Raw genomic sequence first — 15,230 nt, 5'->3', positions numbered from 1 at the left:
TTTTACTACCTCAGTATGATGTTCTGAGTAAAAAGTGCAGATTCATACATTACATGTAAAATATCTTACTATCGTTAGTCCTCTGACGGAGCACTGGAAGAGGGTGACGTGGAGGCTGCTGCAAAGCACACAGGCCTTCGTTATTATTCGGTGTCACTAGAAAATACAGAAAAACGAAATTATTGGAGTGAACAGTAAGTCAAGTTTATCACAATTAGATAAACTAATGTCAGTGGGCTGAGTAATTGCCACACATTTCTACACACACACACACGTGTCAGTGTTTTCATTGTCTGCGTTTTAAATGGCTTACAGCCAGGAAAGCCTTCAGTTCTCAGCGCCTCTTTCTGAATATTAACCGCAGTCTCTTGGAAAGACAGAAAACCTTGGTTTACTGATCACACTACTAATATAAACTCAAAAATCATATCTCTGGAACATCAAACTATGGTATGTGCTGTGGACCTGTGGAGTACATTGTGTCTGCTTGAATTTAGGGACCTGATGCATTTTACTATATAGGGTACACTTACATTCACTCTACAATGATGTGGGATGGGCTGGAGGAGTTAAACAAGGGGTGGGAGGGTTAGCCAGCTTTCTTCTTACTGACACTTCAAAAAGATTAAAAAAGGTTACAACAGAAAGATGATCAAAAAGGCACACCAACCATAAGATTTGCACCTTAGATATCTACATCTGATATTCGCTGTATGAGAAGTGCAGCATTATACACATAAAATGTCTTACTAGGCTTGCTCCTTTGATGGAAACTTGGGTGGGCTAGAGAAGGCTGCTTCCTTTTTGTCACTGTCATGGCCATTTAAAAACAAGGATTAAAATTCGAAAAATGTTTAAACACAAAGATTACAAATTCTTATCAGGCATAATTAAAGTATGAGCATGTAATTAAAGGGAGAGTTCACCCAAAAATGAACATAATGTAATTAATGACTCACGAGTTTGGAACGACATGAGGGTAAGACCTCCGTTCATCTTCGAAACACAGTTTAAGATATTTTAGATTTAGTCTGAGAGCTTTCTGACCCTCCATTGAAAATCTATGCACAGTATACTGTCCAGGAACAGAGAGGTAATAAAAAAACATCATCAAAGTAGCCATTTGACATCAGTGGGTCAGTTAAAATGTGTTGAAGCATCGAAAATACATTTTGGTCCAAAAATAAAAAAATTACGACATCATTCAGCATTGTCTTCTCTTCCGGTTCTGTTTTGAACGCGCACGAGACTAAAGTCACATGACTGCAGTGACGCAGCTGACGTACAACGTGGCTGATGTGTTATTAGGTGCGTCCCCGCTTTTTTTTGTGCGCCGGAGCTTCGTTTACAGTCTGAGGGAGACGAATGCTGTAAATGTGAAAAAATTCACAAACATATCTGAGGATAACACGCCATCTGCGTCACAAGACTTTAGTCAGACACATGCGCTACACAATAGACATGGAAGAGAATGCTGAATAAATTTGTCATTTTTGGACCAAGATGTATTTTGGATGCTTCAACACATTCTAACTGACCCATTGATGTCAAATGGCAACTTTGATGATGTTTTTTATTATCTTTATGGACATGGACAGTATACTGTGCATAGATTTTCAATGTAGGGTCAGAAAGCTCTCGGACTAAACATAAAACATCTTAAACTGTGTTCCGAAGATAAACGGAGGTCTTACAAGTTTGGAACGACATGAGGGTGAGTCCTTAATGACATTATTTTTCATTTTTGGGTGAACTATCCCTTTAATTTTCTAATGGACATATGGAAACTTAAAGGAACACGCCGACTTTTTGGGATTTTAGCTCATTCACAGTAACCCCCAGAGTTAGATGGGTGCATGCATGCCCCTTCATCTCTGTGCGTGCCGTGGCTCTGTCTGGCGCACCCACCGCTGGCCTGTCTGGGCATAGGGACTTGGGGTGGGTGGCTCCAGCTGGCGTGCTGCTCCCAATAAGTGACAAAGTGACAGCAACATTTTCCTATTTATGTGTTGTGATTTGTTCAGTCACACCGTGTACAAACAACAAGGTCATGACACAGCCATCTTTTAACAGTATACATACTGGGAACTATATTCTCAGAAGGTGAAGCACTTGCTACTTGGGGGGAGTAACCGCAGAACTCTGACCGAACTCTCTGCTCCTCACCGGGGGTTTCTCAGGTGCTGCCAGCAAATCACTGCACCCAAGTAGCCGGGCTTTGCCTTCTGAGAATATAGTTCCCTGTATGTATATGATTAATAGATGGCTGTGTCTCACATGACCTTGTTATTTGTACATGTTGTAACTATACAAATCACAACATATAAATAGGAAAAAGTTGGCATTATTTTGTCACTTATTGGGAGCAGCATGCTAGCTGGAGCCATTTACTTCAAGTCATTGTGCAAAGCTAACAAAGCATCAGACAGAGTTACGGCACGCACAGAGATGAAAGGAGTATGTATGCACTTATCTAACTATGGGGATACAGTGAATAAGATAAAAAAATAAGCCTTTAAGGTCAAAATAGTTAATTCAACTTGCCAACTGTTATGTTGTTTCCAGCCATAGGTAGGAGGGAAGGGGGAGGAGGGTTTTTTGGAAGGTTTGTTGTGCGTTTTCTTCTTTTTCGCCTGTGATGTTTGTGGTGCATTTTGGGTGTCTGATGAAGGGCAGGATGCAGGGGATGATGGTGGTGATGGTGATCTAAGTCAGGATGGTCTGTAAATGAAAAGTTTTTACAAAGATTAGTTTTCATATTGATCACATCGAACATAGAAAGTACAATGAGTAACATCAGAACACCATAGCCCCCCACTCTCACTTGTCTCATGTAGTATTCAACAAGAGTATTGTTTTCATCCTTTAGATGGGTTGGGTGATGTCCTCTTGAAAAAACTTTGGAGTATTTTGTATGAGTCTTTATAGACCCTTTTACTCTTTGTACACAATGATGATGTGGCAACGTAGGTGCACGCAGTTTGGCAACGGAAGTATGGTAAGATCAGCAGTGAAGTAACACAGACAAAGTTATTTTAAAAAGTTGACTTATCAACTTTTTCAACACATCTACCAGATCCGTGTACTATAGTGGAGTGGATAGAAGACATTAGCAGATGGCCAAATATAAAGTGGCCAGATACATATATACGTATATTAGTATATTATATTAGTGCAACCAAACGCAACAACCAGACATTTTGATGCTGGGAAACCGTTTAAATAAACTTTCTGAGTTGCTAACAGGTTAGAGAACCACTGGGGAACAACAACACTTCCGTGGCCGAAATGCGCGCGCAAGCTATTTGATCACGTTGGCTGTAAAAGGTTCTGGAGGCCACCAAGCCATGCCTTCATCGTATTTACCTGAGTGAAAAAAACAGAAAAGACATTTTATTTTGCCTAAATTACAAAGGTTAAATAAAGGCTCTATTTTATGAATAGGTGTGTGTCCAAAAACACTTACTTCCTATCACTTTATTACTTAATAACCACTTTGTCTGACTGTCTACAGTGGCTGTGCACTTGTACTAAACTAGCTCTTTGATTGACAGGTCTACTTTTAACGTTACCATAAAAACGCACAACAAGAGCTGCCTTTAATTTTAAGCATGTTACTTAGACAAAATCATTAAAAATGCATTTAGAGTGTAAGGGGTCCATATTATAAAATGACAAATGTCATTTTTGTGTAGACAAAAGACAGTCCGTCAATTTATTACCGTTTACCTAACTGTTTACCGAACGATCCCCTCACGTCAAAAATACTGTCTAAAACAACTCACTGAAAAATATTTAAGACGCGAACATATTAATAATAACTAACCAGGGGTGCGTTTCCCAAAACCATGTTGCTTATTTTCCATTGCCAACCAACTAGTTGCTAACACAACAGGTTAGCAACTATGGTTTTGGGAAACGCACCCCAAGTCAACAGTTATAACAACAAACCAAGTCTAAAAACAAGTAACGTTGCCTCCGACGACAATTTCTGTCATCCGTTTATCGAAAACATTTCCACAATCATATTTAATCAACATACCTTCGCGCTTACACTGCCGGCTTGATGTGGACCAACAACTGCGTAGATCTAGTGAAGAAAAAAAGAGGCGCGGTCGGCATAAAGGTTGCTCGCGGTTCCTCTGCCGATCTCCGGCTGCAGACTCATCGCGCCGATCGTTTACCCACCTACTTTTATTCTGTGTGCAGGGGAAAAACCCCAACCGACACTTTGCCGCTGGTGCCCTCCATTTGCCGACGTCGGTAAGACTGAACGTGCTGTCTGGGATTGTTATTCTTAGGTAACGTTAAAGATAAATGCTTCTCTTCCTCAATGTCCAGACATAAATGAAGATATTCCTCACGTGTGTGAATAAAGTTTATAATCCAAACATGCGGTAAAGTCTTTAAATCTGATCAAACTTTACGCTTTGCTTGTTATGGTTGAACAGCTCGTGTGTCTTCATTACCATGTCAACAGCTGTGGGCGTGACCAAATTACAGATAATGAAGTCAGCCAGGAAAAACGGTACTCTCTTTACTTCAATGCAGATTACATAAACTGGCAATATTTGTTTTCGATTATATTTAGCTTGTTTAAAAGTAGAGATTTCAGGCTTTCTTTGGATGTGTGTATCATGCTTGTGTGACGAGTAATCGCGGATTTTCAATTGATTTTTGTAACGTGTTTTGAGAGACAGCTGGCGGAGACAGAAATGTCTGGATGGACAACCTGTTTATTTTCTTTATTTGACAAAAACACAAAGATCTGTTGTTATTGTGAATGAACACATATTAAAGAAGACCCTTTACCGTTTCAAATGATGTCAAACATGTAAGTGTATGACTATTAATGATGGAGTATTTTAAGTTGATTCTGCCATGATAAGGAAAAAACACGTCAAAACGCGGCCCCGCGTTTTTGGACCCCAGGGGGTTAATCTTGTTATCGTGTTTAGTTTTTCTTATTTAATCCCATCTTGTCTTTTGTCCTGTGCTGGATCTTTTTGTATTGTTCCTGTGTGTCATGTTGTGTGCTTTCCAGTTAAATATAGGGCTAGTTAAAGTTGTGTCTTAGTGAAAACCTTGTTTTATGTTGTTTGGCTGTGTTTTTTGATAGTCCCCTAAAAATGGATAAACAGATCAATGCTGTGGTAGGCGCTAGCTTCTCTCAGCTCCATCTCCTCGCTAAGATCAAGCCATTTCTATCTGAGAAAACACCGGAGATCGCCATCCATGCTTTTATCACATCTAGCTTACATTATTTTTATTCCCTCTACATTGGCATTTCAAAGAAATTACATTAAAGTTCTTCATTTGTCTATAAATCCTTAAATAACCAAGCACCTCTTTATCTGTCTGAACTTCTTCACCCGTATAGCCCATCATGTATATTGAGATCTGGAGATCAGAATCTTCTTCTGGTTTACAGATAACGGATAATAAATGGGGGGCAGAGCCTTTGACATTGCAGGCCATAAATTATGGAACAGCTTGCCGGTCCACATTAAAATCGCTCCATCATTAACTGCTTTTAAAACCTTGTTAAATTAATACTTTTTCTTTCTGGCTTTTAATATTGTGTGATGTCTACTGCTTTTATGTTTTTTAGACTTATTGTTTAACTTTTTATTTTATTTTATTATTATTAACATTATTATTACATTTAAAACCTTCTTATCTCTATCTTTTATGCATTACTTTACAGCACTTTGGTCAGCCTGTGTGCTGTTATAAATGTGCTCTATAAATCAATAAATCCTGGTGATCCACACGTGTCATTGACTGTCTACTATTGAAAATAAAATCTGACCTAGTGTTTTACAGCTGTAAGTCCATTGTGGAAAAGAATGTTGACAACAATGTTTGCCTCCGTCACTATAATTAGACACATTTCTAGATGTACACTTATAAATACATGTGATCGTCTATCCTAAACATGAACAATGTGATTCATATCTATCACTAAACAGTTTATATAATATTTGCATAATTATTAACAGCCATTTAAATGACAGCTTTGTTGAAAATGTCTTTCACTATTTTTATATCTTATGGTAAATGGTAAATGGACTGCATTTATATAGCGCTTTCATAGACCAATGGCCATCCAAAGCTCTTAACAATTTGCCTCACATTCACTCACACATTCATACACCGATGGCGGTGTCAGCCATGCAAGGCGCCATCCAGCTCGTCGGGAGCAGCTGGGGTTAGGTGTCTTGCTCAAGGACACCTCGACACTTGGTCAGGTGGAGCCGGGGATTGAACCACCAATCTTTCGATTTGTAGACAACCTACATGAACCACTCAACCACTGCCGCCCTAATCTTATGATTATTCTGACTCTGATGGAGAGTTACTGGAATTTCAGGGAATATATTCTGCTCTTTTAATATTGAACCAAATAGTTTCTTTCAGTTTTTCTTAATGGTTTACATATTAAATATCTTGACTTCTGCACTTTATATTGAGGGGAGGCGCCATTGTGTAGATTGTGGAAAAGGGGGGGGCCGGACTTTCAAAACCTTTGATCTAACACAATTAATCTCATTTGTTTGTCTAAGGTGTGGTTGTGAATAAACTCCTCCCACTTTCACAAGGATCCAGAACACTGAGACTTAAGTTTACCTGCTTACTCGGTCAACTAAGAAAACTGAATGATTTAGTGAAGATGATGATGATTTATATTTCTGATGAAGAGTTTTTGGAGTCCCTGCTGTGGATGTGAAGATAGTTTTATTTTAAACAGAACGCTGAGAGTTTAAACTGGATTATTATTTTACTAAACTGAAAGTGAAACTTTGAAGAAGGATTTTAACGTGAAGCTCAGAAAATGGCATCTAAAAGTTTTTCTGAGGAGGATTTGTCTTGTCCTGTGTGCTGTGATATTTTTACAAATCCTGTTGTGTTGTCTTGTAGTCACAGTATCTGTAAAGACTGTATTCAGAGATTCTGGGAAAGTAAAGGATCTAAAGATTGTCCAGTTTGCAGAAGAAAATCGACAATGGATCCTCCAGTAAACCTGATTTTGAAAAACCTGTGTGAGACTTTCTTACAGGAGAGAAGTCAGAGATCTTCATCAGTTTGTCATCTTCACAATGAGAAACTCAAACTCTTCTGTCTGGATGATCAACAGCCGGTGTGTTTGGTGTGTCGAGACTCCAGAACTCACAACAACCACAAATTCTGTCCTGTCAATGAAGCTGTCATTGATAATAAGGTCTGATCAATAATATTCAAAACATTTCATCACATTAATAACATCAAGAACTGATAGACATCTTCACAATGACAAATAAATAACAATAATGTTGATTTTTTTCAGGAGAAACTCAAAACTGAATTAAAACCCTTACAGGAGAAACTGAGAATATTTGAGAAGAATAAACAGAATTTGGATGAAACTGCAGAACATATAAAGGTTAGAATGAAACATAATGTGAATCAAGGTTGTACAACACAATTATTTTGTAAATGTATTTATTGATCCAGATCTGATTCAGTCATTATATGTTTCTGTGTGAAATGTGTTTTGTATCAGATTCAGGCTGAACGCACAGAGAAGCAGATTCATGAAGAGTTTGAGAAACTTCACCAACTTCTACATGATGAAGAATCAGTCAGAATAACAGCACTGAGAGAGGAAGAGGAGCAGAAGAGTCAGATGATGAAGGAGAAGATTGAGAAGATGAGCAGTGAGATTTCATCTCTTTCACACACAATCAGAGTCATAGAGAAGCAGATGACAGCTGAAGATGTTTCATTCCTACAGGTGAGAAGAAAGAACTTCAATCTTCATTCTACAAATCTATGATTGTCATTTTCACACATTCAAGTGAAATGTAATGAATAATCTGCATGTGTGTGTTTTTAACAGGACTTTAAGAGCACAATGGAGAGGTTTGTATTGTGTTTGCTGTTTCTCTCAGTGATTGTGAATCTAAACTCACAGCAGAATCTCAGACTCCTGAATGTTCTTCCAGAGTTCAGTGTAGAACGTCAGATCCAGAAGACATCTCAGGAATGATGATCAATGTAGCAAAACATCTCAGCAACCTGAAGTTTACTGTCATACACAAGATGAAGGAGAAAGTTGAATACAGTGAGTACAAAATACAACAACAACTTCAGATTTACATCATCATCAACATTTATCTGAAGAGTCTCTCTCTCTCTCTCTCTCTCTCTCTCTCTCTCTCTCTCTCTCTCTCTCAGTTCCAGTGACTTTGGACCCAAACACTGCTGACTGTCATCTCTTTCTGTCTGATGATCTGACCAGTGTGAGACTCAGTGATGATGCAGCGCTGCTTCCTGATAATCCAGAGAGATTTGATTTCTCCCCATGTGTTTTGGGTTCAGAGAGCTTTAACTCAGGGATTCACTGCTGGGATGTTCAGGTTGGAGACAACACACACTGGGGTCTGGGTGTGATGACAGAATCTGCAGAGAGAAAGAAGAACATATTCTTTAGAAGTGGAGTCTGGTATGTGAAGTATTTCTCTGGTAAATACACTGCATACATTACACCAGTGAAAACAGCTCTTCATCTCTCAGTGAAAGTGAAACTGGAGAGAATCAGAGTTGAGTTGGATTATGAGAGAGGAAAACTGTCATTCTCTGATCCTCTCACTAACACACACATACACACTTTCACACACACATTTACTGAAAGAGTTTATCCATGGTTCTGTGTTGACTGTAACATTTCTCCTCTGGTGATCTTACCGGTAAAATCCTCTGAAAAACTCTGAATCAGGGATTTAATTTGAGATTGATTTTGTTTATAAAACAGTTTGAGTTATTTTAAAGGTTTTTTGTTGATGTTTCTTTTAAGATGAAGTGCATGAAGTTGTTGTTTTTGTTGAGTGTATTGATTGTGTTGAGTTGTAATTGATTGAGGATGAATTTGAGTCTTCACACAACACAACTGATCATCAGATCTCTGACTTTCATCATAGAGAACTGAATAACAAACCTCATAGAAGCACAGAGAGAAAAACTGATGGAGAAAAGAAAGAAATCAAATGTATTTCTCTTCTAGCAGTATGAGCAGTGCAGATGAGTTTGTTGTTGTTTTGTTAAAAGAAGACGCCGCTGATATTGAATGCAGTCGTGTTTAAAGAAACACATGGAGTTACACAGACTGATATAAAAACACTGTATTATCATTATACAAATAAACATGATGTGAGATATCTCAATGTTTTCATGTCTGTGTCATATTTGAAGTAGAAAATCATCTGACTGTTATATCTGCAGTGTTTCTGTCATCAGATGAACAAATGACAGACAGATATTAATATTCAAGCACAGATATTTACTTCAGAAGAGCTCTGTGCATGTTATTATGTTTATAAAGTCATCACATAAATCAAAAGTAAACTTTTTTTTACAAAATATAATGTTTATATTTATTTTAATTTTCTTGGCAGACTTTTTATCACGTTAACTATAAGTTAATTTCAAACAGGAGTGTAAAGCATTTAAAGGAATAATTTAAGTTTACCTCTGAAAGAAACTGATACCAGTTCAGTCACGTGGGTCACATACAGGTTTGTCAGTTCTCAGGTTCACCACACGAGGTCGTCACTGTCACACTTATGAAGTACAATCACTCCAGTTACTGATTTTAATCTTTCACTTTATCAGTAAACTTCATTCCTCTTGTGTTCAGTATTCATGCTCTTATCTTTTACTTTTCAGTACTAATATAGTGTTTGTGTTTCTGAGCTTATATGTAGTTTATATATTGTGTTATTATTTCACATTATTTATCTGTATCTTAGCTGTATAGCTACTGTAGTTATTTCTGATGAGCTTTCTCTGTTAATCTTTTACTTGGTCATAGTTATGTTTGGAACGCAATAATATAGATGTAAAAATTATTTTATAAACTTTGTATAATAATTTCACACATGCTGAATTGATTTTGATGTGTTCTCAGAACAGTTTTGTGGTTTGTCATAAAGTTCAAGATAAATTCCAGTAAATCAGTGTAAATGACAAACTTTAGACTTGAAATGGTCATTTGGGCGGTCTGTGATTGAGATGTGGATTAATCATTAAAGCTTTGGACTCAGTGTAATGTGGTGCTATATAAACATGTGCTTTAATTTTAGCAGCGGTGGAGTGCGAGTACTAAACCTGAAATGTAAACTGCATCAGGAAGATTGGTGTAAAAATTAGTGAAGGGAAGTTAATGTTTGAAATAATGAAAAGTAGCTAAACCAGTTGAATCTCTTTCTCCAATTACTTCATTGTCAAGAAGTTTGATTTTTCCTTTTATCCGGATGACGCAAACAATCTCTTCTGGGATTACAGGGAATCAGGTTTGAGATTTCAGTCGCTGTTGTTTGCACTGAAGTAGTTTTAGGAGCAGAAATATTAACATCTCTGTCAACTTTAAGGTGAGTTTTTATGAAAATGGAAATGCAGTTCATAAGAGTGCATTAATATAAAAACAGTTTAAGATTTGGAGAAGATGTTTGTGATTATATACAGTAACTGATTTCTCTTATTATTCATGTTTTACAGTTCTGGTGTAATGCTGTTCAGTGAGAGATGTGAAGTTAAGACATGAAGATGACGAGACACATTAAAGAGATGAAACTGAGAGAAAATCTAACAGAAGAGAAGCTGAAAAAGAAACCATTGAAAGATGGAGAGGCGGTGGAGGACCGAGCTAAATATGTCTGTGACTTCAGTGAACATTTAAAAGTGCTCCAGAAGAACAGCATTGATCAATTTCAACCAAATTGTAAGTCATTTGTTCACAGAGTTAAACACAAGTAACTTATCCTTGACCATCACCAACACTTTACTTGAATACAGAATACATAGAAAAGATTGAGACTGTTGTACAATAACACTTCTGCTCCAGTTATGTATTATTTAGGTTTACTTTTAAAATTCAGTATTGTGACATTGCCAACATTATTGTCTTCTTTATAGAAATTGTTTGTGATTTTCACATCAGTAAGTTGCAAAAGTGAAATTAACAAATTTAAACAAATTATTCTTCAGAGACTTAAGAGCATTGGATAACAGTGCAGATACTTAAAAATATTAACTGTACAATAAAAAGTATATTGTTATTGTCATTAGCTGTGAAGTTATTGATGAAATGTTTGTTTCTTTAGTTTCTCTTAATGCAGACAGATCTGTGAATCATTCTGATGACTGAAAGTTAAAGATGAGGTGAGATTATATACAGATAATATATGATGTGTTTTGTGTCTATCTGGTTTTTATTCTGAATGTTTCCTCTTAGAAATCTGAGCTTCATCTCATCTAACTGTCAGAAAGTTCATCATGAAAGTTCAACCACAGATGTTCATCTCTAAACAAGATTTTCCTCTGAAAACGCTCAGATTTAGTGATTTATGGCTACATCTATATACTGTCTACATGTCATATATAGTGCTTATATAGTGTAAAACTCATACTTACATGCAGAGTTAAAGCTAAAGTTAATGTGTTCAGTGTCAAAGTCTTTCAATGTAAAAACTTACACTTAGTTTATTACAGTATGTTAATATTATTACTGTGATTTTACTCTTACTGTGAACTTACAGATGATATGCAAAAAGATGAAACATACTTTTACAAAATATTTGTCATTGAGAAGATGATTAATCCTTTAATCCTGATGTTATATACTGTAGGAGACAAACCCTTAATAGTGTTCAAGGGCACAATGATGAAATCTCAGTGTCTATTATTCATTTCAATGAAAAGAAAAGTACAGTAAGATGTTGTGTAAGCTGATATAAGTGTCAAAGTCTATTTCTGCTTCATATGTGGAGTAATAATCTATTACACTGTATTCTGTTAAACCTGAAACTGTGAATGTTGTGTAAATCTGATCATCACACATGATGTAAATGTCTTAACAATCTTTCTGTTAAACCTGAAACTGTGAATGTTGTGTAAATCTGATCATCACACATGATGTAAATGTCTTAACAAGCTTTGTTGTACAGTTTAGACTCTTTATTACTTCCAATAAAATATTTCACTAGCAAAATCAACACAGTAGACATTAATGTGAATGTTGTTTATTTGTGGTTGTAAGGGTTAAGTGAAGGTGAGAGAGTGTTTGGGTTTGGTAAAGATTAAGAAATACAGGAAGTGATGTCATTAAAAAACAATCTACTGTATTATTCACTAGAAAGAAAGAGGACTCAAATTTCATCATTTGAATACGTGTTTAGATTTAATTCACTCTAATAATGGTGTTAAATAGCAGTAAAAGTGATTCATAATCATTTTTAGTGCTAAACATCACGTGTGTGGAACCATATTGTGTTATATTGAACTATAAGTGATGCTATAGTCATGTTTTAACACAACTCATGCTTCTACAGAAGTGTTATATAGATGTTATATAGGTGTAAAAATGGTTTCTCTATGATAACAAGCTTTTAGTTTTATTTAGCACCAATTTTTAGTGTGTAGTCATGCATAAAATAAATAAACGAGCGTGCGATCTAAATCCTGCTGACTATAACATATAGTAATACTTTGTTACAGCCTGTAGGATTTAGATCACACGCTGGTTTAGTTGTGTCATGTGGTGATTCTGGTTTAACTTGTACACAGTTAAGGGAAAATTTCCTGCATTGACTCGTCTTTAACATTTAAGTCTTCTTCAGACCTTATAAGGTTCTTTGATGACTTTTTTAAAGTTTATTAATGGTGCCGTGAGTACTAAAATAACCACATAACTTTTATAATGTGTGTGATTCTTTTAGTGAACTGTTTTCATTGAACAGAAACAAAGACAACATTGGGTACAGTTATGTGAAGCAGGGCATGAATGTGAGATATGACGTCAATTCAAATGTTGTGAATGAATAGAAATGAATTTAATTAACTCTTTAGTTCCTGGTTGAACTGGACTCTAAACTTTTGCTAAACTGTCAACAGGCTTGTCTAAGTCAAAGAGTAAATACATTTTAGTTTATATTAAATTAGAGTAACTAAATGATCTTTTATACACAACACTGCATTTTTGCATCTTTTTTATTTTGGAGATGAACAGAATTGAATGATCAGGGTTCATGTTTAAAGGTTCATCTGAAGAGTGACTTTAAAGAAAACTATTATTGACAACAAAACAGCACTAAAAAATACTATTAAAGGCATTTTAAAATAAGTTTTGATTTTTTTACCACAAAGCTTTGATTTTAGCTTTGATTTCATTAAATGGTAAAGTTGATGATATATAGAGATGATATAGTGCACTTAAATGTTAAAAGATTCATAAGCAAGTATTATTTTAATCAGTACTGATGTTGACATTTATTCTAATAGTTTATCTTGCGTCACAATAAGGAAATTTCTGTTTGTTTATTCTGTTTAGCCTGAAGAACATATTTAAAGAAACGCATTCAAATATATTGACGTAGTAGTGGGTGTAGTCTCTCTCTCTCTCTCTCTCTCTCTCTCTCTCTCTCTCTCTCTCTCTCTCTCTTCATATCTCAATCATTGTGGTGATATCACAGCATTCGTAACACAGAGATCACAGACAGCTAATGTGGATATTTCTAAACCTCATCGATTCATCGCACAGCACAGTGATTATAAGGTGACTAAACTTAAAATGTTTCATCAAAATAGCACTTTTAACAGAAACATGGATCCAAATTGTTAAGTTATTGATTTAGGCCTAATGTAAATCTGAGAAGTAATGTAAATGTGTAAATCTTTATCACTTTATCCTGTTTGTGTTAACTTTTAATACAACATTTAAAATGCAAGTAGCAAGTAGTTTTATTGTATAGGAGCATTGTTTGTACTTTATAGTGTTTTAAGAATAAAGCATTAAGGATCATGGAGAACTTAAATAAAACAGTGTAAGATATCCAATATCTCTTGCAGTGAACATCAGATGTCCAAGATCAAGCATCAATGAGGAAAAAAGATGTACGACCAAGATGAAGACTCAGAACTAGATTATTCATGGCTGAAAAGTCAAGTACGAAGAGAAAGCATGAAGATGCCAATTATTTACTGTGAGTGTTTTATCATCATGGGCTTTAAGGTCCCATTTAATCTGGATATATGTTATATCTTTAAAGCAATATTTAAATTATTATTTCTTCTTGTGATATTTATCTTTTTAACTTCAGTCCCACTGAATGCAGACAGATGTTTAGAGTTTCAGTGTGATGATTGTGAGGTGAGTCTTTAATATCGTGAAGCAGAACTTACTTTGACTTTATGATGATATGAGCAAATCAAAATATATCCTAAATATAACTGTTGGGTTTTGTTTCTCATTATTATTCTCTGTTTTCTCTATAGATGTTTTTAGATGATCTTCATCAGTCAGTACATTATGATCTCCTCATAGACAGACTCATCTTTCTGCTGATGTATGCTGGAGTATGATGGAGGATTAACATTGACTGATGTTGTTGTTGAACCTCACAAGAATTTAAAGCATAAAGAGAAAACACTGGCGGTGTGTTGATGTTTTGAAGGAATAACTGCATGTTCAGTATTTCTCTCTAATTTAAAGCTCTTCGAAATGAGACATGAGAGGAGATTAAAACCTGTAACAGTTTTAAAACTATGAAAACCACCATCACAATGTAATCGTCTTCACCGTTTCTTGCATTAAGAATGATGAAGAATGAAACACGTTTTTGCTGAAACAAAATCGATGAACACTACATGTGTGTGTTTGCTATTTCTGTTACAATTTACACAAATTTAACATAATGGAGGTAACAATGTAATCAGTGAAATTATGTTAAACTTAATTTTAATTGCTGTGAGTAAAGAGGCTTATACTGTATACATGCTAAAAACTAACTTAACTTTTTCCAAGCACTTTATTTTTGTACATTTATAAGATATGTGTTTCTGTACAGCTCAGTGGTCGGGTTGTGTTTGCAGCAAATGTAAACTTGTTTTATTTTTGTAAAAGAGAAAATCTGTGTCATGCATTACTAACATTATGTCTGTCTTATGTTTGTTCCTGTTGCTCAGTTGAGTATTGCAATATTGCAAAGGTTGTGGGTTTGTTTTAGAGACCACACATAATGGGTAAAAATATAGTTTACTGTAAATACACTGTAAGTCACTCTGGAATAAAGTGTCTGCCAAATGCATAAATGTAAATTCTTCGGTTTGTTTCATTTGAGTTACAAAATAAGAGCTTTTATCTATCTGACTATTAAATGTAACTAAATGTCGCCACCTTGAGCAAAACTCAGAAA

General features: G+C 35.6%; 1 protein-coding gene and 4 long non-coding RNA genes across 7 annotated transcripts; 3 read left to right on the top strand and 2 right to left on the bottom strand.

The window, feature by feature from the left end:
• Positions 1-326: 326 nt before the first annotated feature.
• On the bottom strand, positions 327-4,295 carry LOC141366168 (uncharacterized). Its single transcript, XR_012371274.1, has 5 exons — positions 4,043-4,295; positions 2,825-3,366; positions 2,545-2,721; positions 751-810; positions 327-614 (listed from the first exon to the last, which is right to left on the bottom strand). It is a non-coding gene; the product is annotated as an uncharacterized lncRNA (long non-coding RNA).
• Positions 4,296-6,606: 2,311 nt separating this feature from the next.
• On the top strand, positions 6,607-9,203 carry LOC129424055 (E3 ubiquitin-protein ligase TRIM39-like). Of its 2 annotated transcripts, none has more exons than XM_073871576.1 (6): positions 6,607-7,222; positions 7,328-7,423; positions 7,544-7,774; positions 7,880-7,902; positions 7,986-8,104; positions 8,362-9,203. In XM_073871576.1, exons 1-6 carry the CDS (start codon positions 6,836-6,838, stop codon positions 8,751-8,753), a joined length of 1,248 nt encoding a protein of 415 aa, XP_073727677.1. In that variant the 5' UTR covers positions 6,607-6,835; the 3' UTR covers positions 8,754-9,203. The 2 variants fall into 2 exon arrangements, with proteins under 2 accessions (XP_073727677.1, XP_073727676.1); XM_073871575.1 differs by having other exon boundaries at positions 8,218-9,203.
• Positions 7,466-8,086, bottom strand: LOC141366171 (uncharacterized). Its single transcript, XR_012371283.1, has 2 exons — positions 7,953-8,086; positions 7,466-7,768 (listed from the first exon to the last, which is right to left on the bottom strand). It is a non-coding gene; the product is annotated as an uncharacterized lncRNA (long non-coding RNA).
• An 895-nt stretch (positions 9,204-10,098) lies between the features above and the next one.
• On the top strand, positions 10,099-11,605 carry LOC129424056 (uncharacterized). Its single transcript, XR_012371273.1, has 4 exons — positions 10,099-10,409; positions 10,537-10,759; positions 11,142-11,199; positions 11,273-11,605. It is a non-coding gene; the product is annotated as an uncharacterized lncRNA (long non-coding RNA).
• A 1,600-nt stretch (positions 11,606-13,205) lies between these two features.
• Positions 13,206-15,135, top strand: LOC141366167 (uncharacterized). 2 transcript variants are annotated; one of them, XR_012371272.1, is made up of 4 exons: positions 13,206-13,591; positions 13,895-14,018; positions 14,136-14,185; positions 14,311-15,135. It is a non-coding gene; the product is annotated as an uncharacterized lncRNA (long non-coding RNA). The 2 variants fall into 2 exon arrangements; XR_012371271.1 differs by having other exon boundaries at positions 13,211-13,591; positions 13,885-14,018.
• The last annotated feature ends 95 nt before the right edge of the window (positions 15,136-15,230 follow it).

The sequence above is a fragment of the Misgurnus anguillicaudatus genome, chromosome 9 (assembly GCF_027580225.2).
Source record: "Misgurnus anguillicaudatus chromosome 9, ASM2758022v2, whole genome shotgun sequence".
Classification (NCBI taxonomy): Eukaryota; Metazoa; Chordata; class Actinopteri; order Cypriniformes; family Cobitidae; genus Misgurnus; species Misgurnus anguillicaudatus.
This window is presented reverse-complemented; position numbering and strand designations above follow the sequence as displayed.

Bases quoted from the DNA above. Each gene is read 5' to 3' on its own strand.
- LOC129424055 (XM_073871575.1), top strand. From the start codon at position 6,836: ATGGCATCTAAAAGTTTTTCTGAGGAGGATTTGTCTTGTCCTGTGTGC. The intron at 7,424-7,543 runs GTTAGAATGAAA...GTTTTGTATCAG, and splicing joins AAACTGCAGAACATATAAAG to ATTCAGGCTGAACGCACAGA. The intron at 7,903-7,985 runs GTTTGTATTGTG...ATGTTCTTCCAG, and splicing joins TTTAAGAGCACAATGGAGAG to AGTTCAGTGTAGAACGTCAG.